Genomic DNA, 27,669 nt, shown 5'->3' with positions numbered 1-27,669 from the left:
TGGACCATCATTTTGCTGACATTATAGATGGACCCCAAAAAGCTCTCCCCTTTATTCCCCCTCATTGATGGCTCTGTCTCCATATGACTGTTCTTCAATGTTCATGTCCGTGTTCAACCACCTTCAGGTACAGTGGAGGACCCTCATCTCTGGAACCTTTATTTTGGGGGTCGTGGGCTGAAAAGGTTTAATAACCACTGTTCTACTCTATGCATAACTGCAAGAAGCATTAATGATTCAGGGCTAAAAAACAAAACAAAATAACAGCTTTTTTGTCAACTCAGGTTTTAAATACTCTATCAGCATATCTTCATCTATCCTCTATTGGTCACCACTGACCACTCAGCTCTCATTCCACATCCATCCTTTGTTCATTAATGGAAACCTTTAGAAATGATGACAGTGAGCAGTCGGTCTGTGCAGCTCTGTACGTAACAAACTACTTCCTCTTTAAGTTCAGTATTAGCTCATCTTTTGGCTCCTCAGCACCAACTATATCTCTAGATTATCACAAACACTCATACACGTCACTATCTGCTCATTAGGGTCCAGTTTGGAAGGACAACAGCCTCAGCAATGAAGCCCAGACAAGCATCTCCAAACCACTACCACCATCTCTTCCAGGAGAATCTAAAGTTAATCCCAGACCAGATAGAAACACTTCAATGGGCCTTAGGTTGACCCTGAGCTTTCCTCTCTCACATGTCTAAACCACTTCACTAAGGAAGCCTGCCAGTGCTTCTTTATCAGAAACTAGAACCACCTCAACCATCTCCTAACATTTACATATCTATGATCATATATGATGAGGCTCTAAGCGTGTGAATAACAGGCTGACATGTCATTCAGGAAGAGCTGAACCATGAAGACATGTTGATGGTAGTCCTCTGTAGCTGTGTGGATCAAAGCTCTCCTTTCATCACGTTAACAGCAGAAAACAAACTGAGCTCTTACTAAAAACTCACTGTTCTCAGTCAGTGAAGCAGCTACTGTGGTTTGGACAGGATGTAAAAGTGTATGCACCGTCTCTCACAGACCAACATATACAAAATGTGTGTTTTTCTACTAATACGTCCTACCAATAACACTTCAAAATACACAGGAAATAAATGTAAAGTGAGCATGACACAATAACTGTAAACATGTTTGATATTCATAATATCTCAGGACTTGATGCTCAAAGTGAAGCAAAAAGAGCAACAAGTCTCCATACACACAATACAATGTACAGGATCATTGTTATCAAGAGTGTGAAATTAATCAGATCAAATCCTTCAAAAGCAAATATCAAACATTAGGACTATTAAAAGTAATTTAAACCACATTCCATTTAGATTTAAAAAAAAAATCCATTACGAGTGTCAGAAATAAATTTACTTTCTGTATTTAAACATAGATCCTAAAAAAGTGTAAAATGTCATCTCAGCACATTAATAAAGCTTCATTATCTAACATCATCATCAGCTGTGTGTGTTTCTTAGTGACTAATGTATATTTACAGTGATTTCCATCCAGATGTTGAATATAAAAGTCTTGTATCAGTGGATGCAGTGAATCTGCTCATGTACAGAACCTGCTGACATCAAAGCTACCAGTGAACATGTGATGATGTTTCCTTAGTTGGGCGTGCAGTGTCACTTCAGTCCGACCAATCAAGTGTAATCCTTGTTCTTAAGAGCGGCTTCAGTTCCTGTCAACCCCAGAATTCCAGCACCATGACTTGTGCACACTTTGTCCTCTCTCTGATCTGTTTGCTCAGCATCGGTGAGTTTTCTTTCTGACACTTTAACTTTATACTCTTCACTTTGTAGAGACTCAGACTTTTCTATAGCTGTGAATGATGGTGTGTTTGTTTTTCTCCATGTTTCAGCTCAAGAAACCTGTCAATCATCGTCCTCGTCTCTGTATCAGGAGAGACGTTTGATTTCAGTTAATGTTGGTGACAATGTAACTCTGCAGTGTTTCTATCAGAAGGACGATGGTGGTAATCCACTATTCTTCTGGTACAAACAGCCTCTGAGGCAGGAACCAAAGCTAATATCTACCCAGTTTGCATTTGACAGAAAAGGAACTTTTCACGATGAGTTTAAGGACGAAATACGCTTTACATTGAAGAATGAAAACCACAGTTTAATCTTAACAATTTCAGACGTCCAAGATTCTGACTCAGCTACTTACTACTGTGCTAAATCTATGAATCGTTTTCACATGCAGTTTTCAGAGGGAACCACTGTTTTTGTAAAAGATGAAAATTCTTTCATTAACGCTTTGGTCCAACAATCAGACTCTGAGACAAACCATTCAGGAGAATCAGTGACTCTAAAGTGCACAGCATCCACTGGGAGCTGTGATGGAGAACCCAGTGTTTACTGGTTCAAGAACTCTGAGGATCATCATCCAAGTCTCATCTACACCCAAAGTGACAACAGTGATCAGTGTGAGAGGAAAACAAATAAAACACACACCTGTGTCTACAACCTGTCATTGAACAACCTGAATCAGTCTAATGCTGGAACCTACTACTGTGCAGTTACTGTGTGTGGACGCATCGTGTTTGGAAATGGAACCAAACTGGAGCTCAAAGGTAAGAAGTGCTGCAACAGGTCAAACTGTTTGATGATTGGTTACATAAAGAAAACATTCAGGGTAAAGTAGGTCCCTCACAGGTGGATTAAGTACCATTTTTTAAATACACGTTTGTTGTTTAACAAGAATTAAATGGTCTGAGATTCAAAGGTTTAAAAACATGCTGACTTGACTGCATATGCAAAGATAGGCATTTGATCTCCTACCAAATATTACGTTATCAAACAGGTAAAATAACACTAGTAAACTATTCAAGGCATTTGCCTTAAATCAATATGAAATATTTGCACCACTGTCAGAACATGTAAGATCATGTATGTTAAAGCACTACTGACTTTCTGTCTGATAGTTTAGTGGGAGGTATGATCAGCATGTTAACACAGCCCTGATTATTGCTTTTAGTTACAAAATGTCATCTTCACTTTATTGTTCCTTGAAGGGTGATTTGTTGTGCAGCATTTCATATTCTAAACTTTGATGTGACAGAACTGAACTTCCTGTGTCTGTCTCTCTGCAGATGGTTTTAAACATTGGGTCTTGGTGTATGTCATGAGTGGAGCTTTGATAATCACCTTAGTTATATTGATCCTTGTAATCATTTTCATGTACAAGATGCTTAAAGCCAACAGCAGCAGATCCTCAGGTACGCTACTTAAACCACTTTCACTTTGGATTCTGTAAGTTTGGCCTTTTAGTGATAAACATTTTCTCTTTCCCACAACTTTCCAGCTCTTCCAGCTACAGACACAGAGGTAGGTTTTACCTGCTGAGCATGTTCTTCAGTAACTCACATTAAATGATAAAATCTCTTTTCTGATCTGAAATCTTCTTCTTGTTAACAGGGTATCAATCAAAGCTCAGACGATGTAATTTATGCAGCACCGATCGTTTCTCAAATCACCAGATCTCAAACACGGAGGCAGGAGGAATGTGTTTACTCCCATGTAAAGATGTAGAAACAACCAAATGTAAAATGGGATTATTTTATAAAAATGGCATTTTAAACATCAGTTTACATCAGTCTGAAGCGGGAGAACAAAATCTGACCATTCTTGGAAATTTCAGGCCTGAGAGAAATAAGCAAACATTAAACATTGTTCATCCCAGGAGTTTTTTGAATACTTATTTTGTTTAGAACCGTTTGTATTTTATTGCTGTAAAAATGTCACAGTAACATACTATTAAAAGTAAGTAAAACACACCTAATAAAGACTTTTTTAAACACATATTATGGAGGATTATGAAATCTGTAACTATGGTATTATGTAACGTCATTGGCGTATAGGACATTATTTTTTTCTTTTAAAGTTGAGGGTGTGGCCAATGTGACGGTGTGCTTTATGTGTGGATTTTTCAGTCACACACGTGTCCAGTGAAAGCGGGTGTTAGGAGACAGAATATTACTGACAGTTCCCCACAGCGGAATGAATTAACTGTAACAGCCACTGAACATCACGGTGAACTGAACGTTCAATAATGAGCTTCGGATAAAGTGCGGAAAGTAAAAGCACTCACAGCTTTAATAACTCAGGATGGAGAAATCATGGTTCGTAGGATCGTGGAGGGAAATTGCGTGGGAGCGAGTGACAGCAGAAGTCATTCATCTGTTGAATATTTGTTTTTATTTACATATTTATATATAAATTAAGATTGCTGATTGTTTACATACACACACACACACACACACACACACACACACACACACACACACACACACACGAAGGGAGAAAGAAAAAGAGAGAGAGCGAGCGCTGAAATACTCCGGATAAAGTAAAAAACAGTCGGTTTACGATAGAAATAAACAATAAACAGCATAAAGTTGGCAAACAACCACGTTAAATTCGTTCATCAGGAGGTGTGTATCAGTCTGGTTCCAGTAAAAAGTGATCATAAAAAGCTGTAAATGTACTGATATGCAGACGTGGGGCAGTGAGGAGGAGACTTTATTTGGAGATATAAACTCGTCCATTGAAACTGATCAAAATCCACAGAAACCTCTGTTAACAGGAGTACAGCAGCCCGCCTACCTGCCCGTTCTGATTGGCCGAGTCGTTTGAAGGGCACCCGCATCAGCCAATAGGGTGCAGCCTATGTCACAGTGCGGCCTTTACGTGAATTGCTAAATTATTGAAATGCAGCCAATACAGCGGTGTGTTCAATAGCCTGGAAAGAAAGGTATGTATGGACACATTAAGCTCCCACTCATGATCCAGACCTCCAGCTGTTGCCATGCCAAATAAATAAACTGCTTATTTTCATTCCGTCACATCGTAAAGAACAAAAAGTACTTACAACTAAAAAATAATTAAACCAGAGACTGACCAAGATATCAACACTGACAGAACCAGGTGAGGTTTATGTGACAATGACTTAGCAAGCATTCTGTGCACTAGCACACCTTACATAGTGCAGGGAAGGTAATCAGGAGATTGGGTACACACCTCGGTAGAGACATGAGGGAGGAGGAGAGGAAACTTAACACCTACTCACAAAGATTGCAAGATTGGGAGTATATTACGACATAAAGATACTCTGACTCACAGACAGAGAAAGACAGATCAACAGACTGACTAAATATTAACTCAAGATCTAAATCAACATAAACCCACTGAAAAAGAACCACAACAAATTTACCAGGCATTCCCAGCCAGAGGAATAATCATACTGTGTTAGTCATAAAGCCTCCTGTCGGAAGTTCTTTCCCAAAATACCTCCCTCAAGAATCATTGCCACTCAATCCTCATTAAATGGTTGAAAAGTGGTTATTCTTTCAGATTTTCCTCAATGTAACTGCATCTCACCTTATCTTTAAGAACAGTGGTGTAATCCTTATTATGTCATTTGACCTCGTCTTCTCCTGTGGCCGGAGCCCTCGTTTCCTCTTCACATTTCCTGGCACAAAGCCCAACCTCAAAAAACAAATGCTCAAATCAAACTTTGCTCATCTCTGTCTGCTGAGTTTTGCTCTGTGTTCTGATGAGCAAAAACTGAAACTAAAAAAACAGGAAAAATCATGGACTCCAGGGGTTTCACAAAGCACAGACGAAATGATTTCCTCAATCTTAAAATATTTGACTTTTCTCATACTATTTACTCATTGAGTGCCATTCACGTCTATAGACATGAATTGGTCTAGTAACGAGGAGTGTCATTCACGTCTATAGACATGAATTGGTCTAGTAACGAGGAGTGTCATTCACGTCTATAGACGTAAATTGTGTTATCGGGGGTTGCTAGGAGACAGTGTGACAAAGCTCTCCGGTGAATATCTAACTTGTACCATGATGTACTGACCAACTGGTGACATGCAGGTGGCAGCAGCGCACCTTTGGATGAGAAATCATCCATAATGGGCAGAGCTCAGAGGGAGAGGAAAGGAGTTTATGACACAGAAATTGGCGCTACGAGAGTTGATGCTGAAGCTCACAGCAGCTCACACTAGACCAGAGCATGTGTGGAACCTAAGTGGACTATTGAGAGTGCCGCGATGGTGAGAGAAAATGATAAAAAAAAAACGGGTCAAGCGCTGACACCCGGCATGTCCGGGATGAGGAGGAAATTGCATGTGTGGAGAATGACGGGGGAGAGACTTGGAGGAAGGCCAAAATACAGTAAGAAATACATTCAATTCTGACCTAGAAAGCAAAATAATAATAATTTTGCCATCAAAAGCCCGGTCTGAATGTTGTTTTTGTAATTTCATATGAGGAAATTAATGTGAAGTGTCCCTAAAGCAAAAGAAAAATTGCTTCAAGGTCACTAGTAGGTTTTCTCAGAAAAAGCCTTTTTTCTCAGCTTTTTGTCACAAACTGGCGGTGTGTTAAACTTGCCTGTATTCAACTACTGATTACAGAAGAACGAAACAAGCTAGAAACAGAAATTGTCATAGTACAAAATATTCTGTGGGTCTTTAAAAAGTAGTCAAAATGCTCTAAAACGGCTGGCACTGAGTGGATAGAAATTTTGAAAATGGCTGTCACTGAATGAGTTAAACACAAATTATAGTTTTTTGTTGCCATTGGAGTGTGAATCTGTTGTCATTTTGTGTATTTTTTTTGTATAAATATTTAGTTTTGTGTATCGAGTCATTATTATGTTTTTGTTGCTTGGTGTATTTTTCTGTAATGCATGTGTGTCATTGTGTGTGTTTTTTTATCTTTCAGTTGTCTTTTTGTAAATGTTTTGTGTAAGTGTTTTTGGTTGCCATTATAGAGTGATTCTGGAGTCAATTTGTGTACTTTCTGTGTAAAAATTGTTTAGTTTGTTTTATTTTGTTTTATTTATTACCCTGTGTGTGTGTTCCCGGGAAATGTTTGAGACGCTGATAACCAAACTCCATAGACATTGTAGCGCCATTAAGAAAAGTAACAAAACTGCACAAAACAAAACGTACAGCTCAAACTACATGAGTGAGTAAGTATATTAAAGTATTATCTACAATTCGGCTGTCTTTTTTTAAAAGCAAAAATAACTTTTTTACCTTTGAACCGAGTGGTCAGAGCTTAGCTTCCATGCACGGCACCACAGAGAATCTGCAGTTTTCCAGATGGAGAATTGAACGGGTTGGGAAACGTGTCTGTAAAAGACTCACCAGTGGCTGATGGTTTCAAATGATCTATTCAGAGAGCTCCCGTGTTTCAGTCTAAACTATCTTCTTTTCTATCGCTCGTGTGTTTACAGTCCGTGTCTGCTTTGCTGTGTTCGCAGCGATTGGCTCTGGCCGCACACGTGACTCTTGCTCGGGTGAGAAGCTGTGCAGTGAAATAGATATAAATGGTGCGCTAGCGCCCCCTCACACTCTGAGGTCAAAAGCTGAATAGGTTTCATTTCGGGGCCGTCCAGAAGTAAAATAAAATGAAAATAAACATTTTGAAATGACCAAATTACTCCAAAATAACAGATACACACATTTGGGGTATTTGAAACCCATTGACTAAGATTCAGGTCGAACTCGCACCGCATCGGGGAGATATTTGCACCACACACACCACGCTCACACACACACGTTCCTTGCTTTTTAGTTAGATACATAAAACAGGAATGTTTCTAGAAGATAAAAGATGATGTTACTCGATTTAATAACTTCTCATATAAACAAAAAAAACTAAGATTATGAACATTGATGGCACATTCAATGTTCAAACAGTTGATAGGGATTGAATCTATAGGAAAAATGTTCTGTCCCTGCATTCCAAAAAAAACATGTGTTTAATGTTCCTTTGGGGGGAAAGAGGAATAAAAGCCCTGAATGAAGAGGCATCAAATGTGAAAGATCACCTGTGGAGAGCAGTTTTGGAAGTAGGAGAGGAATTTGAATCCACAACTTGTGAAAGTCTGTTAAGAGAGAGTTAGGAAAAAATACATATTTGTGGCTTTATTGTGGAGTTAAAGTTCAGAAATCATGCATCTCTTCACAGAATCCCTACATCTGAGGTATTGGCTGACGTGCGTCTTGATAGGAAATGTGAAAAATCTTTGATTATGGGCATTGGGAGCTGCACATGCACAGAGTTGGAGATAGATAACGACAAACACAAAGACAGACAGGGAGACCACAGTGACAGACACAGATGGGGATTCACACACAATGATCATTCACACACACACCTGAGACCAGATGTTCTCATCCACCTCCTTAAGTTTATCAGACACATTAACTCAGCATAACTGAGCAGGAAGAACAACAAACAACTAATACATAGTTGAGGCTGGTACCAGGACACATTGGTGGATATGTAGTCACACTTGGTCTCTGGCTGTACGTAAACACATAACTTGATGAACCCTCTAAGTAGACCAGAATCAGCTCTTAATAGACGCACACAGCCATAACCATCACAGCAGCAGAAAGCAGTCTACAAGCAGCTGTTCCATCAATGCTTCTCTACATAGACAGCTGAGAGAACAGGAAGTACAAGTCGCTCTCATCAGTTTTTATAGGAGACGCAGAGAATAGAGTGCTGGTTTGTGACAAATCAAACCACTGAAGTATCACAACCTACTATTTGTAGTGAAACACTAAATTTAGATTGTAATAGCTGGCTTACAACCCATAGAAGGCAGTCACTTTAGAATTTTTACAATAAAATGTCAAGTCAAATTACTATAAATAAAATGTAGAGTGTGACTAAGATCAATCAACAACACTATTTCATACAGAATTACATTTGGGGGTTTAGTTGTTCTTTAAGTAGACATTTAACCTCCAGGTCTCTGACACCACACACTTCACTAACTTGACAAATATAACCTAAGATGGTAAAAAAAAATAAAACCGACCTCATTGCTTTCAGTAGGTAAAGCTGCTGTTGTGGTTTTAACAGGATGTACATATGCATGCACTGTTTCTCAGAGACCCTCAAATATCTAAAAATAGATCTACTAAATAACAAAATCAAATGGATTAAAATGTTTAATACCTTCATTATGTCTCAGTACTTTCTGCTAAACGAGGAGCTCAAACTACATAGAGTTTAGAAAGACACAACCCAATGGGAGATAGAGAGAGATATCAGGTTTTCCTCAATAAATATGTTTTTTAAATGTTTTACTTGTTTGACTAAGGTGGATCAAAAATTGTTTTTCATTAGTGACTGAACAAACTGAACCATTTCAATCATTAACACAATCATCATCAGCTGTGTGTGTTTCTTAGTGACTAATGTGTATTTACAGTGATTTCCATCCAGATGTTGAATATCAAAGTCTTGTATCAGTGGATGCAGTGAATCTGCTCATGTACAGAACCTGCTGACATCAAAGCTACCAGTGAACATGTGATGATGTTTCCTTAGTTGGGCGTGCAGTGTCACTTCAGTCCGACCAATCAAGTGTAATCCTTGTTCTTAAGAGCGGCTTCAGTTCCTGTCAACCCCAGAATTCCAGCACCATGACTTGTGCACACTTTGTCCTCTCTCTGATCTGTTTGCTCAGCATCGGTGAGTTTTCTTTCTGACACTTTAACTTTATACTCTTCACTTTGTAGAGACTCAGACTTTTCTTTAGCTGTGAATGATGGTGTGTTTGTTTTTCTCCATGTTTCAGCTCAAGTTTCCTCGTCTCTGCATCAGGAGTCACGTTTGATTTCAGTTAATGTTGGTGACAGTGTAACTCTGCAGTGTTTATATGATGATGATGATGGTGGTAATCCACTATTCTTCTGGTACAAACAGTCTCTGAGGCAGGAACCAAAGCTCATATCTATCCATTATTCATTTGACAGAAAAGGAACTTTTCACGATGAGTTTAAGGACAACAGACGCTTTACATTGAAGAATGAAAAATACAGTTTAATCTTAACAATTTACGACGTCCAAGTTTCTGACTCAGCTACTTACTACTGTGCTAAATCTATGAATAGTTATAGCTTGGAGTTTTCAAAGGGAACCACAGTTTTTGTAAAGGTTGCAGATTCTTTCATTAACGCTTTGGTCCAACAATCAGACTCTGAGACAATCCATCCAGGAGACTCTAAAGTGCACAGCATCCACTGGGAGCTGTGATGGAGAACCCAGTGTTTACTGGTTTAAGAACTCTGAGGATCATCATCCAAGTCTCATCTACACCCAAAGTGACAACAGTGATCAGTGTGAGAGGAAAACAAATAAAACACACACCTGTGTCTACAACCTGTCATTGAACAACCTGAATCAGTCTAATGCTGGAACCTACTACTGTGCAGTTACTGTGTGTGGACGCATCGTGTTTGGAAATGGAACCAGACTGGAGCTCAAAGGTAAGAAATGCAGCAACAGGTCAAACTGTTTGATGATTGGTTACATAAAGAACACATTTATAGTTAAAGTATCTCACAGGGACTCAAATAAAACACCAGATTATAAATACAACTTTATTGTGTAACTTTGTTCATAATTATTTATGTACATATCATTTTACATTTGAGGAAGTTCTGGTATCAGGTGAGGCTACTGTTTATGTATTGTGTATGCACGGAAAATTTTAAATCATAGTTGCATTTGTGGATTTTATTGCGGTGGATACAAATATTCATGTGGATACAAATTCGACACAATTTACTATCAAATTTAGGTCACAAAGTCAAAGTAAACACATTTGGCGATGCTTCATGTGCTGCAGCCATGAAAGGAAATAAAACTCTGGCACTTTTGTCCATCTCGGTTCTCCCTTTGACTCAATCCACTGTAGAAACAACTCTCGTATCACTCCACAAAAAGTTGAAACACAGCGATGTTGATGAGAAAAGGCAGTGACCAGTGAGGTTTAGGCGGACCAATCACAGCGTTTATGTTCCACGTCGCCTCGATGCGTAATCAGTATTTTTGCCTTTAGCTCTGAGAGAGTGGGCGTGTATGTTCACAAAGGCATGTGAGCGGTGCTTCACTGGGGCTTTAGGGCTATGTCATGAAATGGGCGTCACTCACACTAGGAAAGGCGGTGCTCAAGAGGAACCGTGCTTTTCAACTTCCAGGTTGAAAGAAAACAAGTAATATTTCTTAATAAATTAGTATTTTGCAAAATGTTAAATAATAACCATATGTTACTGTAGTTGACTTTGGAAGGTTAAAAATAGGATGATATAGGTCCTTTAAAATGGGGCACCAGATGAAACCTAGTCTCTTTTGGCTAACTCTGGCTGTTTATTAATTTTTAAAATGTCCCTTTTAAATTCAAATTCAATAGTTTGAGTTTCTAAAGGCTTGAACACATAATAAATGTATTGACTTCACACCACGCACAGACACTTGTTGCTGTCCTAAACAACAAAATAACATCAGCAATCCATCAAATTAATTTGCCTCAAATAAATGTGCAATTAAAAGTTCTGGAGGAAGGTATAAAATATTGGAAAGAAATGAAAATATGTCACATTAGCACTCTCAATACGATTTACTAAACCTGCAAAAGAAGTATTTCCTTCATTCCTCTTACTGTATATCTGTTACACCCGCAAAGCATTATGTGTGACCCCACCCACCCATCACACAGACTCTTCAGCCCCCTGCCTTCTGGGAGACGGTACCAGAACCTCTGAACCAGCTCTACCAGACTAATGAACAGTTGACTTGACCTTGATGTTTTTGTGATGATTTCATCAGTTGTTCTTCTTGCTTTCCCCAAAACATTGGCTTTCTCAGAAATAATCTCATGAGACGCACAAACAGCATGCTAACACAGCCCTGATTACTGTTTTTAGACTCAAAACTTTGATGTGACACAGAACTGAACCTCCTCTGTCTGTCTCTCTGCAGATGAATCCAGCTATTCGGTCTTGGAATATAGCCTGGGTGGAGCTTTGCTAGTCACCTCCATTATATTGATCATTTTAATCATTTTCATGTACAAGATGCTTAAAGCCAACAGCAGCAGATCCACAGGTACGCTACTTAAACCACTTTCACTTTGGATTCTGTAAGTTTGGCCTTTTAGTGATAAACATTTTCTCTTTCCCACAACTTTCCAGCTCTTCCAGCAACAGACACAGAGGTAGGTTTTACCTGCTGAGCATGTTCTTCAGTAACTCACATTAAATGATGAAATCACTTTTCTGATCTGAAATCTTCTTATTAACAGGGAATCAACCAAAGCTCAGACAATCTGACTTATGCAACTCCAATGGTTTCTTCATTCACCAGATCTCAAACACGGAGGCAGGAGGAATGTGTTTACTCCCATGTAAAGATGTAGAAACAAACAAATGTAAAGCATTTTGTAGTCATACCTAAAAAAATTTCCATCCCTAGAGGTTTTTAGAATATATACACTTTGTTTCATATTTTATTGTTGTAAAAGTTTTGTCATACAAAGTAAAATGGCACCAAATAAAGACTTTTCTTTGATCATAGACCACTGTGTTAGTGTGTGGATCTATATATAGTGTGACATTAACCAATTACTTTAAGTTTCTCAGACACATGAACTCAACCTAACTGAGGAGGGAAAGAGCAACAAACAGCCAACTAATACATGGTTGGTGCTGGTACAGTGACAAGTACTTGTACAGGTGGATGTGTTGTCACACTTGGTCTCTGGCTGTATGTAAACACATAACTTCATTAATCCTCTTATTTAACCAGAATCAACTCTTTATCGAGGCCCTGAGCCATAACCATTATAGCAGAAAGCAGTCCACAAGCAGCTGTTGAGAATCAGAATATACTAAAATTATCCCGGGGGAAATGACTGTGTCACAGACAGGCTCAGAGAAACTGACTTTCATAGAGACATGATTATTCCCAGGAAGAATGTTAAAATCTTCCCCAACAACAATCGTGTTGTGAATTGTCTGTTTTTGTCAGTGCTTTGTGGTCTGTTGTTTTAATGTCAATGTAGATGCCATCCTCTGTTTTTCACTGCAAAACAAATCTACCTACGGGTATTAATAAAGTCACCTGAACCTGAACATGTCTGTGTATTAAGCAGATCTGGAAAACATCAGCAGCGCAGGTTCCGTTAGCGGGGGAAGACCGCTGTTGTGCCAAATCTGTGACCCGAAAAAATCTGTGACTGGAGGTGGCGACAATTCCAACCCCTACGACTTCTCAGTGGACATTTACTCCCCCTTTAACATGATTATAATTCTTCTCTAGTCTGCATTTACTTCACCCACCAGAGCGTCATGTTTAGATAGCTCCTTAATAGCTAAGGAGAGGTTTGGCGCTCTTCTTCTCTACTGCCGAGAAGCCACAGCGGTCACAGATTTCTTCGGGTCACAGACTTTGGCACAACACCTGCTTCGGCGAAGGAAGCCGAAACTACCGTAAAAACAGCCCAAATAAAGTCTAACCGCCCGGCTCTGAGGAAGCCTCGGTGCTTAACAGTTATTGTAGACTCACGATAGGCAAAGCAGCAGTGTTCCTGGATTTACTTAGCTTCTATAGCAAGTCCATTTTGGTCAATGTGGACCACCCACTCCATGATGTGCTGGTCAGCCACAGGAGCAGCTCCAGCACCAGGCTGATCCCACCACAGTGCACCACAGAACACTATAGAAAGTAATTTTTGCCTGTGGCCATCAAAACATACAACTGCATACTTCAATCAACAGCTTGTGGATTGTACAGTTATTTAACAAACTCTTTAATTATGTACATTTTGATTGTTAATGTTTCTTCTTCTTCACTTGTAATAGTCCCCCACGAGCGCACCCGCAGCAAATTTGAAAAAACTCCTCCATGAACCGCCACCTTAACGTGGTGGAGGGGTTTGAGTACCCGAATGATCCTGGGAGCTATGTTGTCGGGGGCTTAATGTCCCTGGTAGGGTCTCCCAAGGCAAACAGGTCCCAGGTGACGGGTCCGACTAAGAGCGGTTCAATGGCCATATATGAAAGATAATAATCAAAGGCAGTTCACGTCGCCCGGATTGGCGCTACTGGGGCCTCACCTTGGAGCCAGGCCTGGGGTTGGGGCTCAAGTGCGAGCGCCTGGTGGCCGGGGCTTTGCCCACGGGCCCCGGCCGGGCAAAGCCCGAAACGACGACGTGGGCCCGCCCTCCCATAGGCCCACCACCCGCAGGAGGGATCATATGAGGCCGGTGCAGTGTGGATCGGGCAGTCGTCCAGGGCAGGGGCCTTGGCGATCTGATCCCCGGCTACAGAAGCTAGCGTTAGGGACGTGGAATGTCACCTCTCTGGCGGGGAAGGAGCCTGAGCTTGTGTGCGAGGTAGAGAAGTTCGGACTAGATATAGTCGGTCTCACCTCGACACATAACAAGGGCTCTGGAACCAGCCTTCTCGACAGGGGTTGGACTCTATTCTACTCTGGAGTCGCCATTGGTGAGAGGCGCCGGGCCGGGGTGGCTATACTTCTTGCCCCCCAACTTAGTGCCTGTACGTTGGAGTTTACCCCGGTAGACGAGAGGGTAGCCTCCCTCCGCCTCCGGGTGGGGGGACAGATCATGACTGTTGTTTGTGCCTATGGGCCAAACAGCAGCTCGGAGTATCCACCCTTCTTGGATTCCTTAGAGGGAGTACTGGAGAGTGCTCCTTCTGGGGATTCCCTCGTTCTGCTGGGGGACTTCAACGCTCACGTTGGCAGCGACAGTGAGACCTGGAGGGGCGTGATTGGGAGGAACGGCCCCCCTGATCGGAACCCGAGCGGTGTTTTGTTGTTGGACTTCTGTGCTCGCCACAGATTGTCCATAACAAACACCATGTTCAAGCATAAGGGTGTCCATATGTGCACTTGGCACCAGGACACCCTAGGCCGCAGTTCAATGATCGACTTCGTAGTCGTGTCATCGGACTTGCGGCCGCATGTCTTGGACACTCGGGTAAAGAGAGGGGCGGAGCTGTCAACTGATCACCACCTGGTGGTGTGTTGGCTCCGATGGTGGGGGAGGATGCCGGTTAGACCTGGCAGACCCAAACGTATAGTGAGGGTCTGCAGGGAACGCCTGGCAGAGTCTCCCGTCAGAAGGAGCTTCAACTCCCACCTCCGGGAAAACTTCAACCATGTCTCGGAGGAGGCGGGGGACATTGAGTCCGAGTGGGCCATGTTCCGTGCCTCTGTTGCTGAGGTGGCTGATTGGTGCTGTGGCCGCAAGGTAGTCGGTGCCTGTCGTGGCGGCAATACCCGAACCTGTTGGTGGACACCGGGGGTGAGGGATGCCGTCAAGCTGAAGAAGGAGTCCTACCGGGCCTTTTTGGCCTGTGGGTCGCCGAGGCAAAAGCCCGGACATGGGAGGAGTTTGGTGAGGCCATGGAGAACGACTTCCGGACGGCTTCGAAGAGATTCTGGACCACTATCCGGCGTCTCAGGAGGGGGAAGCAGTGCACCGTCAACACTATGTATGGTGCGGATGGTGCGCTGCTGACCTCGACTCGAGACGTTGTGGATCGGTGGGGGAAATACTTTGAAGACCTTCTCAATCCCACCGACACGCCTTCCAATCAGGAAGCAGGGCCCAGGGACCCGAGAATGGGCTCTTCTATCTCTGGGGCTGAGGTTGCCGAGGTGGTTAAAAAGCTCCTCGGTGGCAGGGCTCCGGGGGTGGATGAGATCCGCCCGGAGTTCCTCAAGGCCCTGGATATTGTGGGGCTGTCATGGCTGACACGACTCTGCAACATCGCGTGGACATCGGGGGCAGTGCCTCTGGATTGGCAGACCGGGGTGGTGGTCCCCCTTTTTAAGAAGGGGGACCGGAGGGTGTGTTCCAATTATAGAGGGATCACACTCCTCAGCCTCCCCGGTAAGGTCTATTCAGGGGTACTGGAAAGGAGGGTCCGCCGGATAGTTGAACCTCGGATTCAGGAGGAGCAATGTGGTTTTCGTCCTGGCCGTAGAACTGTGGACCAGCTCTACACCCTGAGCAGGGTCCTTAAGGGGTCATGGGAATTTGCCCAACCAGTCCACATGTGTTTTGTGGACCTGGAAAAGGCATTTGACCGTGTCCCTCGGGGATTCCTGTGGGGGGTCCTCCGGGAGTATGGGGTATCGAACCTCCTGATAGGAGCTGTTCGTTCCCTGTATGACCGGAGTCAGAGTCTGGTCCGCATTGCCGGCAGTAAGTCGAAATCATTTCCGGTGAGGGTTGGACTCCGCCAGGGCTGCCCTTTGTCACCGATTCTGTTCATAACTTTTATGGACAGAATTTCTAGGCGCAGTCAGGGCGTTGAGGGGGTCCGGTTCGGGGGCCTCAGTATTGCATCACTACTTTTTGCAGACGATGTGGTCCTGTTGGCTCCAACATACCGTGAACTTCAACTCTCACTGGATTGGTTCGCAGCCGAGTGTGAAGCGGCCGGAATGAGAATCAGCACCTCCAAATCCGAGTCCATGGTTCTCAACCGGAAAAAGGTGGAGTGCCTTCTCCGGGTTGGAGATGAGGTTCTGCCCCAGGTGGAGGAGTTCAAGTACCTCGGGGTCTTGTTCACGAGTGAGGGAAGGATGGAGCGAGAGATCGACAGGCGGATTGGTGCGGCGTCTGCAGTGATGCAGAGTCTGCACCAGTCCGTCATTGTGAAAAGGGAGCTGAGCCAAAAAGCAAAGCTCTCGATTTACAGGTCGGTCTACGTTCCAACCCTCACCTATGGTCATGAACTTTGGGTCATGACCGAAAGAACAAGATCACGGGTACAAGCGGCCGAAATGAGTTTCCTCCGTAGGGTGGCTGGGCTCTCCCTTAGAGATAGGGTGAGAAGCTCAGTCATTCGGGAGGGGCTCAAAGTAGAGTCGCTGCTCCTCCGCATCGAGAACAGCCAGATGAGGTGGCTCGGGCACCTAATTAGGATGCCCCCTGAACGCCTCCCTAGTGAGGCGTTCAGGGCATGTCCCTCCGGAAGGAGGCCCCGGGGAAGACCCAGGACACGCTGGAGAGACTATGTCTCTCGGCTGGCCTGGGAACGTCTCGGGGTCCCCCCGGAAGAGCTGGAGGAAGTGGCCGGGGAGAGGGAAGTCTGGGCCTCCCTACTAAGGGTGCTGCCCCCGCGACCTGGAAACGGCTAAGCGGGAGAAGATGGATGGATGGATGGATGGTTTCTAGAAAATAAAATTTGTTACTTGATTTAATACCTTCTCATATAAACAAAAAAACAAAGACTATGAACATTGATGGCACATTCAATGTTTGATCTTCAAACAGTTGTTATGGATTGAATCTATAGGAAAATGTTTTGTTTAGGGGTGCACCGAAATGAAATTTGTGGCCGAAGCCGAATAAAATATAAACGCTTGGCCGAACACCGAAAGCAGTTACGTTTTTCACTTTTTTTTTTTCAATAGTGCATAAATAGCCTAGAATACATTTTTAGACATGTTTTTTAAAAAAAAGTAAATGTTTATTGAATATTGTGACATTTTCTAAATATTTCAGTAGCCTTTGCTTTTCATAAAAAGCACAACAAAGTTTTTCATTTACATTAGCCCTTCAAATAAAACAAAACATGCATTCCAAAAATAAACTAAAGTGCATGAAAGGGGAGGTATGATGAAAAAAATTACTTTATAATGGTTTTGCTACAGTGATATACATCCCTTAGGCCCATACCTGTCAAGTTTTGGATTTGAAAATAAGGGAAATTTGCTGGCGCCCACTACGAGCCGTCCCACCCGCCCAACCAAGCTCCAGTATCCCTTATATTTTAAATCTAAAATACCCACTTATCAACCACTTACTATGTGATTAGAATCTGGTCGGTCGACCTTTATTAACATTGAAATGCTGTGAACATTCCTACATGGGCGGGGCGATATGGACCAAAACTTATACGATATAAATCTAGATAATTTTATCAAATGAAGTCTGACCAGAAAGACAATTCTGGGTTAAATTTGCTGATGCAAAATGCCACACAGGGACATTTATTAACAAACAGCTGAACAATGTGTGCAGCTTTACATGTTGTTCTGAGAAGTAAAAGCAGTGACTCCTAAAACTAGTATTTGATACATAATAAGCTATTATACATATACTGTATATTGATATATTAAATATTATAGTTTTCTAAATCGCAAAAATAGAAAACGCGATACAGCTTGAATCTCGATATATTGCCCAGCCCTAATTCCTAAATTATAAAACAGCCTAAATAAAAACATAAATGTGTATATGAAGCATGTGTTTATTTATTATACTTACAGTTTATATACAAGTCAACACGTTGAATAGTTACTGTTAATTTCACATTGCTTTTCTTTAAGTTAGACATTAACATTTTATTTTCAATAGATATTTTCTTTTAGTTTCTCATGCTCACTCATGTGGTTCTCTGGTATTCACTAATGACTTATTAGACACATTTATTACACTTTACATTTTTTAACACTTTTTGAAATGAGGGTAGATTTGTGAAGCTTGTGATTGGCTGATTTTTCATGCTGACTTACGTTGTTCCTTCCACTGTGGGAGACGTTAAAATCTGAGTTACTAATCAAACAGAACGTGTAACTGTGTCACATCTAATGCTCTTTACGGAGGTAAACTTTGTGTCTCATTTTACAACGTATTTAAACGAGTTCTTTGTTTTTTTTCGCTGGAACGTCTTCTTTTATTCATCATCTCTTTTCTGAGTTGTTTCCGGGTTTGTTGCCACTGTCGGCACTAATCTCGCGAGAGCTGCCACTCAGGCCATTTCAGGTGGCAGTTCTCGCGAGGCTAGTGATGGCGTTCAGTTTAGTAAGGCATCTTTTAATTATTACAACATTAAAATAGGGGATATTTACAGGAAAATGCTAATACGGGAAGATGGCGGGAAAGAGGGGTAAAATACGGGAGTTTCCCGGCCAAAACGGGATACTTGACAGGTATGCTTTAGCATGTGAGCTCCTCCCTCTTCAACTAGCCAAGAGCTAAAACAACACTGCGGTACAATACAGAATATATATCATACTTTATTGCCATATATGTAAATGCAAACTACACTACTGGACGCCCAAACTGCACTACTTTTTCTGCTGTTGTGTTGGGAGTCATTGCTTGGAGCCACAGCTATTGTTCACACACATTAGCTGTTAGCACTATGTGCTAATGCTACGCCAGCCTATGCAGCGAGACCCTACATCACTTGTGAACTGAGAAAGAAACAATGCAGTTGTTTACGGATTCGTGGTTCACAGCGCTAACAATGAACTCGGTTGTAAAATTGGACGGCTTCCAAATTTTACGCGGTGACGGAGAGCGGAAAGGAGAGCGTCTGGCTGTGATTGTGTGTGGAAACCAGGAGCTGTTGCTCTGCTGCTGCAGCAACACGCACACACTATTCTGACTCAAAATCACCGCACGTTGTTTGATTGCGTCACACGCTACTATTCGGCCTTGCTTTTAACTCATTAAACTGAAGTCTGAATATGGCTTTTTTTGCAATATTTGGCCGAATATAAAAACAAACAACTAATACATGGTTGAGGCTGGTACCGTGACTTATTGGTGGATATGTAGTCACACTTGGTCTCTGGCTGTACGTAAACACACAACTTGATGAATGCTCTAAGTAGACCAGAATCAGCTCTTAATAGACGCACACAGCCATAACCATCACAGCAGCAGAAAGCAGTCAACAAGCAGCTGTTCCATCAATGCTTCTCTACATAGACAGCTGAGAGAACAGGAAGTACAAGTCGCTCTCATCAGTTTTTATAGGAGACACAGAGCATAGAGTGCTGGTTTGTGACAAATCAAACCACTAAAGTATCACAACCTACTATTTGTAGTGAAACACTAAATTTAGATTGTAATAACTGGCTTACAACCCATAGAAGGCAGTCACTTTACAATTTTTACAACAAAATGTCAAGTCAAATTACTGTAAATAAAATGTAAAGAGTGTGACTAAGATCAATCAACAACACTATTTCATACGTTTGGGGGTTTAGTTGTTCTTTAAGTAGACTTTTTACCTCCAGGTCTTCATTAACACCCCACACTTCACTCACTTGAAAAATATAACCTAAGATGGTTAAAAAAAAAAAAATAAAACTCATTGCTTTCAGTAGGTAAAGCTGCTGTTGTGGTTTTAACAGGATGTACATATGCATGCACTGTTTCTCAGAGACCCTCAAATATCTAAAAATAGATCTACTAAATAACAAAATCAAATGGATTAAAATGTTTAATACCTTCATTATGTCTCAGTACTTTCTGCTAAACGAGGAGCTCAAACTACATAGAGTTTAGAAAGACACAACCCAATGGGAGATGGATAGAGATATCAGGCTTTCCTCAATAAATATGTTTTTTAAATGTTTTACTTGTTTGGCTAAAAGGTGGATCAAAAATTGTTTTTCATTAGTGACTGAAAAAACTGAACCATTTCAATCATTAACACAATCATCATCAGCTGTGTGTGTTTCTTAGTGACTAATGTGTATTTACTGTGATTTCCATCCAGATGTTGAATATAAAAGTCTTGTATCAGTGGATGCAGTGAATCTGCTCATGTACAGAACCTGCTGACATCAAAGCTACCAGTGAACATGTGATGATGTTTCCTTAGTTGGGCGTGAAGTGTCACTTCAGTCCGACCAATCAAGTGTAATCCTTGTTCTTAAGAGCGGCTTCAGTTCCTGTCAACCCCAGAATTCCAGCACCATGACTTGTGCACACTTTGTCCTCTCTCTGATCTGTTTGCTCAGCATCGGTGAGTTTTCTTTCTGACACTTTAACTTTATACTCTTCACTTTGTAGAGACTCAGACTTTTCTTCAGCTGTGAATGATGGTGTGTTTGCTTTTCTCCATGTTTCAGCTCAAGAAACCTGTCAATCATCGTCCTCGTCTCTGTATCAGTGGCGACGTTTGATTTCAGTTTATGTTGGTGACAGTGTAACTCGGTGTTTAAATAAGGAGAGCACATTTCTGGAATCTATGTTCTTCTGGTACAAGCAGTCTCTGAGGGAGGAACCAAAAATGACATCTGTCTACCATTCATATGACAAAAAAGGAACTTTTCATGATGAGTTTAAAGACAAAAAACGTTTTAAATCAGAGAAAAATAGTTATAGTTTAATCTTAACAATTTCCAATCTCCAAGTTTCTGACTCAGCTACTTACTACTGTGCTAAATCCATGCATAGTTATAGCTTGGAGTTTTCAGAGGGAACCACTGTTTTTGTAAAGGATGCAAATTCTTCATTTAACGCTTTGGTCCAACAATCAGACTCTGAGACAATCCATCCAGGAGACTCAGTGACTCTAAAGTGCACAGCATCCACTGAGAGCTGTGGTGGAGAACCCAGTGTTTACTGGTTCAAGAACTCTGAGGATCATCATCCAAGTCTCATCTACACCCAAAGTGACAACAGTGATCAGTGTGAGAGGAAAACCAATAAAAAACACACCTGTGTCTACAACCTGTCATTGAACAACCTGGATCAGTCTAATGCTGGAACCTACTACTGTGCAGTTACTGTGTGTGGACGCATCGTGTTTGGAAAAGGAACCAAACTGGAGCTCAAAGGTAAGAAGTGCTGCAACATGTCAAACTGTTTGATGATTGGTTACAGAAAGAACACAATTATAGTTAAAGTATCTCACAGGGACTCAAATAAAACACCAGAATATAAATACAACTTTATTTTGTAACTTTGTTCATAATTATTTATGTACATGAAGGGAACCAAATCCTCTAAGTTGATCTTTGACCTAAGACACTAGTTTCACCAGTCAATGGAGTCAGAGAGCTAATATTAATAATCATAATTAATATTCTCATTTACATAACCCATTATTAACGACCCTTGTCCTCCTACATACATATAATTTTACATATGAGGAAGAATCAATTCTGGTATCGGGTGAGGCTACTGTTAAAGGTATTGTGTGTGCACGGAAAATTTTAAATCATAATTGTATTTGTGGATTTTATTGCGGTGGATACAAATATTCATGTGGATACAAATTCGACACAATTTACTATCAAATTTAGGTCACAAAGTCACAGTAAAAACATTTGGCGATGCTTCATGTGCTGCAGCCATGAAAGGAAATAAAACTCTGGCACTTTTGTCCATCTCGGTTCTCCCGTTGACTCAATCCACTGTCGAAACAACTCTCGTATCACTCCACAAAAAGTTGAAACACAGCGATGTTGATGAGAAAAGGCAGTGACCAGTGAGGTTTAGGTGGACCAATCACAGAGCTTATGTTCCACGTCGCCTCGATGCGTAATCAGGATTTTTGCCTTTAGCTCTGAGAGAGTGGGCGTGTATGTTCACAAAGGCATGCGAGCGGTGCTTCGCTGGGCCTCTCGGGCTATGTCATGAAATGGGCGTCACTCACACTGGGAAAGGCGGTGCTCCAGAGGAACCGTGCTTTTCAACTTCCGGGTTGAAAGAAAACAAGTAATATTTCTTAATAAATTAGTATTTTGCAAAATGTTAAATAATAACCATATGTTACTGTAGTTGACTTTGGAAGGTTAAAAAACAGGATGATATAGGTCCTTTAAAATCTTGCCAGGGGCACCAGATAAAAACTAGCCTCTTCTGGCTAAATCTGGCTCATTTACAGTATGTCTGTTTATTAATTTGCATTGTCCCTTTTAAATTCAAATTCAATAGTTTGAGTTTCTAAAGGCTTGTACACATAATAAACGCATTGACTTCACTACACGCACAAACACTTGTTGCTGTCAATCTGCTAAACAGCAAAATAACACCAGCAATCCATCAAATGAATTTTCCTCAAATAAATGTGCAATTAAAAGTTTTGGAGGAAGGTACAAAATATTGGAAAGAAATGAAAATATGTCACTTTAGCACTCTCAATGTGATTTACCAAACCTGCAAAAGAAGTATTTCCTTTATTCCTCTAACGGTTTATCCGTTACACCCACCTCACCCGCAAAGCATTCAACATTGTGTGACCCCACCCACTCATCACACAGACTCCAGCTTCCTGCCTTCTGGGAGACGGTACCAGAGCCTCTAAATCAGCTCTACCAGACTAATGAACAGTTGACTTAACTTTGATGTTTTTATGATGATTTCATCAGTTGTTCTTCTTGTTTTCCCCAAAACATTGGCTTTCTCACAAATAATCTCATGAGATGCACAAACAGCATGCTAACACAGCCCTGATTACTGTTTTTAGACCCAAAACTTTGATGCGACACAGAACTGAACCTCCTCTGTCTGTCTCTCTGCAGATGATTCCAACTATTCGGTCTTGGAATTAAGCCTGGGTGGAGCTTTGCTAGTCACCTCCATTATAATAATAATTTTAATAATTTTCATGTTGTTCAAGATGCTTAAAGCCAACAGCAGCAGGTCCACAGGTACGCTACTTAAACCACTTTCACTTTGGATTCTGTAAGTTTGGCCTTTTAGTGATAAACATTTTCTCTTTCCCACAACTTTCCAGCTCTTCCAGCTACAGACACAGAGGTAGGTTTTACCTGCTGAGCATGTTCTTCAGTAACTCACATTAAATGATGAAAGCACTTTTCTGATCTGAAATCTTCTTATTGTTAACAGGGTATCAACCAAAGCTCACCAGGGGTTTCCACTGGATACGTCTACACTGCGCTACGGCACCGATCCGGTTTTTCCCCACTGTCCGCTGCCCAGTAATCCACACCGGTTGCGTTATGAGTGCGCTGCGGTGCAATCCGGTTGAACGACCGTGACGTCACGAGACAGAGCAGTTCTTAGGATATTTATATAATCGTGTGAGAACGCAGTTAAATGTATGTGCTATGAACGCAATAATAAACAGTTAAACAGGTCAGTGTTCCTAACAAAGGAGAACAAGAAGGTTGGACTCTCTGGATTCGTCATAGCCACATTTTTTAGCCAACAGAGAAGAGATAAAACTGCACTAGTAAAAGATGAACTAAATTAAAGTTGCTGCAGTTTACAGTGCAGTTACAGTATAAGAGGAATCAATATAGTGGATGCAAATTTGTTTTTACACATTATGATGTTTTGGTGATGTATTTATTGAAATATACTCTTAAGTGTTTTATTTTGAAAATTAACCCGATATGTTATTGCGGAGTTAATTTCCTGTTTAGCTTCATTTGCTCTGTGCTGATTGATGCGTCATGCTCCGGTGTCCGCCAGTAATAGAAGCCCTGCGTATATCTGGCGGCATTTCTCCATTCACCAGATCTCAAACATGGAGGCAGGAGGAATGTGTTTACTACCATGTAAAGATATAGAAAGAAACAAATGTAAAGCATTTTGTATTCAAACCTAAAAATATATTCATCCCTAGAGGTTTTTAGAATATATACACTTTGTTTCATATTTTATTGCTGTAAAAGTTGTCATACAATGTAAAAATGGCACCAAATAAAGACTTTTCTTTGATCATAGACCACTGTGTTAGTCTGTGGATCTATATATATTATGACATTAACCACTTACTTTAAGTTTCTCAGACTCGTGAACTCAACCTAACTGAGGAGGAAAAGAGCAACAAACAGCAAACTAATACATGGTTGGTGCTGGTACAGTGACAAGTACTTGTACAGGTGGATGTGTTGTCACACTTGGTCTCTGGCTGTATTAATCCTCTTATTTAACCAGAATCAACTCTTTATCGAGGCCCTGAGCCATAACCATTACAGCAGAAAGCAGTCCACAAGCAGCTGTTGAGAATCAGAATATACTAAAATTATCCCGGGGGAAATGACTGTCACAGACAGGTTCAGAGAAATTATTACAAGTGAAGAAGAAGAAACGTTAACAATCAAAATGTACATAATTAAAGAGTTTGTTAAATAACTGTACAATCCACAAGCTGTTGATTAAAGTATGGAGTTGTACATTTTGATGGCCACAGGCAAAAATTACTTTCTATAGTGTTCTGTGGTGCACTGTGGTGGGATCAGCCTGGTGCTGGAGATGTTCCTGTGGCTGACCAGCACATCATGGAGTGGGTGGGCCACATTGACCAAAATGGACTTCAACTTGGTTAGCGTTGTCCTCTCTTTCACCATTGTCAAAGTCCTGTTTTACTTCCACATCGTCACTGGCATTACGGAGTCAGTCTGTTTAGTCTGTGTGCATCTGTCACCCTCAACCTGGTCCTAGGGGTTTAATGACTACATAAGTTTGACTCTATGTGCATACAAGTCGAGTTGGCGTCGACTAGTCGATGATGTCAGCAAAAGCCGAAGCCGAGCCGAGTGCAAAAAAAAGACAGCCGGTGTTGTGCCAAAATCTGTGACCCAAAAAAAACTGTGAGTGCAGGTGGTGACAGTTCCAACCCCTACAGCTTCACTGCAGACATTTACTCCCCCCTATCACAGATTCTTTGGTTCAAAGACTTTGGCACAACACCACCAGCCCCTGGAACACGGGACATGCTATAGAAGCTAAGTAAACCCAGGAACACTGCTGCTTTGCCTACCGTGAGTCTACGATAACTGTTAAGCACCAAGGCTTCCTCAGAGCCGGGCGATTAGACTTTGTTTGGGCTGTTTTTACGGTAGTTTCGGCTTCCTTCGCCGAAGCAGGTGCCAAAGTCTGTGACCTGAAGAAATCTGTGACCGCTGTGGCTTCTCGGCAGTAGAGAAGAAGAGAGCTAAACCTCTTCGAAGCTATTTAAACATGACGCTCCAGTGGCTGAAGTAAATGCAGACTAGAGAAGAATTATAATCATGTTAAAGGGGGAGTAAATGTCCACTGAGAAGTCGTAGGGGTTGGAATTGTCGCCAACTCCGGTCACAGATTTTTCGGGTCACAGATTTGGCACAACAACGGTCTTCCCCCTCTAACGGAACCTGCTGATGTTTTCCAGATCGGCCTAATCTGCTTAATACACAGACATGTTACCACTAGAGCTAAAGTTAGCATGTATATTAGCCGTAGTATCTGCCTTCCAGCTGCTGTTTGAGGAAAAACGCTTGATGTTGTGCTTCCTTGCCTTGCAGGGGTACTAGGATCCTTGTTTGCTGTGTTGCACGCCATCTTGGGCAAAAGTCACGTAGACAGAGTTGCAAGACCACACTAAACTCGACTAGTCGACAGCATAGAGAATCACACTACCCACCACAGACTCAAAACATCCTGAGCATTTTCTTGCAGATGTTAAAGGACCTCAGTCGTTTCAAGAAATAGAGGCAGCTCTGGCCCTTTTTGTAGATGGAGTCTGTGTTCTTTCCCCAGTTCAGTTTAAAGGCGACATATCATGGTTTTAAATCCTTCTTTTTTAGATATAAATCATACAGTTGTGGTCTATATAAAGCAGAACTGCAATGCTTGGGTCTGAATTCCTCATTATTATAGCTCCACAGGCCCCTTTTCTGATGTGCTTCTGAGAGCAACTCGTTCTGGTGCGGTCTCTTTAAATGCAAATGAGACACTTCATACAGGTTGCAGAGGTGACACTCGGTTCAACTCCACCCTGCTCGGCCATTTTTGTAGTTTGATAGAAGAGATACGGCTATTTAGCGGTGCATAAACTTTTTATTCAGAGGTTATTTACAAAATGTCAACAATGGAGACTTGTCCATCCAGCCTTACATGTTTGAGCCAGAGTCTGACCCGGCGAAGCGAGATGAAAATGAAGATGAACCTGCAGAACCCTAACAAGTGAGCTAACACAAGCACCGAGCTAACGCTAGCGCCAAGCTAACGTCACAAAATGCATTTTAATACAGTCTTTTCGGAGACAAAAACGGCAAAATGAAATGACTAATGAAAACTTTAGACTTAAATGAAATCACGAAGACCATATCATCAAGGATCTAAAACGAGCACACAGCGCTAACATATGTATGAAGTCTGAAGACGGTGCAACTGCTAAGCAACTGCTAATGCTAACAAAACAATGACAGGGACGTCTTATCACACTTTTTCGCGTTATTTACAGCTAACCGAAGTGCTCTGTTCGTCGTCTCCAAAGATAGAAGGAATTGACCCCTCGATCGGACAAAGTGTTTCGGCAAATCCTTCTTTATACTGGCGGAGGTTGCTGAAGCAGTCATCCTTGAAGTGCTTCGCGCACACAAAAATGACCTTACCCACTGATGTGGGTACATTTCCATGAAAAAAAAAAACTCAACCAGGCACTTCGAAAAGGTACTGATGCTGGGAAACGTTGTAATGAAGCGTGTGGGTTACTAAATCCAACAACCGAACATTTTGATTTCTTCTCACGTAACTTCTCCCAGGGGGACCCCGAGACGTTCCCAGGCCAGCCGAGAGACATAGTCTCTCCATCGTGTCCTGGGTCTTCCCCGGGGCCTCCTTCCGGAGGGACGTGCCCTGAACGCCTCACTAGGGAGGCCTCACTAGGGAGGCGTTCAGGGGGCATCCTAATTAGGTGCCCGAGCCACCTCATCTGGCTCTTCTCGATGCAGAGGAGCAGCGACTCTACTTTGAGCCCCTCCCGAATGACTGAGCTTCTCAGCCAATCGCTAAGGGAGAGCCCAGCCACCGTACGGAGGAAACTCATTTTGGCCGCTTGTACCCGTGATCTTGTTCTTTCGGTCATGACCCAAAGTTCATGACCATAGGTGAGGGTTGGAACGTAGACCGACCTGTAAATCGAGAGCTTCGCTTTTTGGCTCAGCTCCCTTTTTACAATGACGGACTGGTGCAGACTCCGCATCACTGCAGACGCCGCACCAATCCGCCTGTCGATCTCTCGCTCCATCCTTCCCTCACTCGTGAACAAGACCCGAGGTACTTGAACTCCTCCACCTGGGGCAGAACCTC

General features: G+C 41.9%; 1 protein-coding gene across 1 annotated transcript; it reads left to right on the top strand.

Moving 5' to 3' along the window:
- Positions 1-1,534: 1,534 nt before the first annotated feature.
- On the top strand, positions 1,535-24,140 carry LOC114480214 (uncharacterized). Its single transcript, XM_028474124.1, has 5 exons — positions 1,535-1,764; positions 1,871-2,584; positions 23,148-23,276; positions 23,363-23,385; positions 23,476-24,140. The coding sequence occupies exons 1-5, from the start codon at positions 1,716-1,718 to the stop codon at positions 23,569-23,571; spliced, it is 1,011 nt and encodes a 336-aa protein (XP_028329925.1). The 5' UTR covers positions 1,535-1,715; the 3' UTR covers positions 23,572-24,140.
- The last annotated feature ends 3,529 nt before the right edge of the window (positions 24,141-27,669 follow it).

Source organism: Gouania willdenowi, chromosome 18 (assembly GCF_900634775.1).
Source record: "Gouania willdenowi chromosome 18, fGouWil2.1, whole genome shotgun sequence".
NCBI classification, from domain to species: Eukaryota; Metazoa; Chordata; class Actinopteri; order Blenniiformes; family Gobiesocidae; genus Gouania; species Gouania willdenowi.
Note: the sequence above shows the minus strand (reverse complement) of the source record. Positions and strands in the feature narration are given on the sequence as shown.

Excerpts from the sequence above, each read along its gene's own strand:
- LOC114480214 (XM_028474124.1), top strand. The coding sequence starts at position 1,716 with ATGACTTGTGCACACTTTGTCCTCTCTCTGATCTGTTTGCTCAGCATC. Across the intron at positions 1,765-1,870 it reads GATCTGTTTGCTCAGCATCG|CTCAAGAAACCTGTCAATCA; the intron begins GTGAGTTTTCTT and ends TCCATGTTTCAG. Across the intron at positions 23,277-23,362 it reads CAACAGCAGCAGGTCCACAG|CTCTTCCAGCTACAGACACA; the intron begins GTACGCTACTTA and ends ACAACTTTCCAG.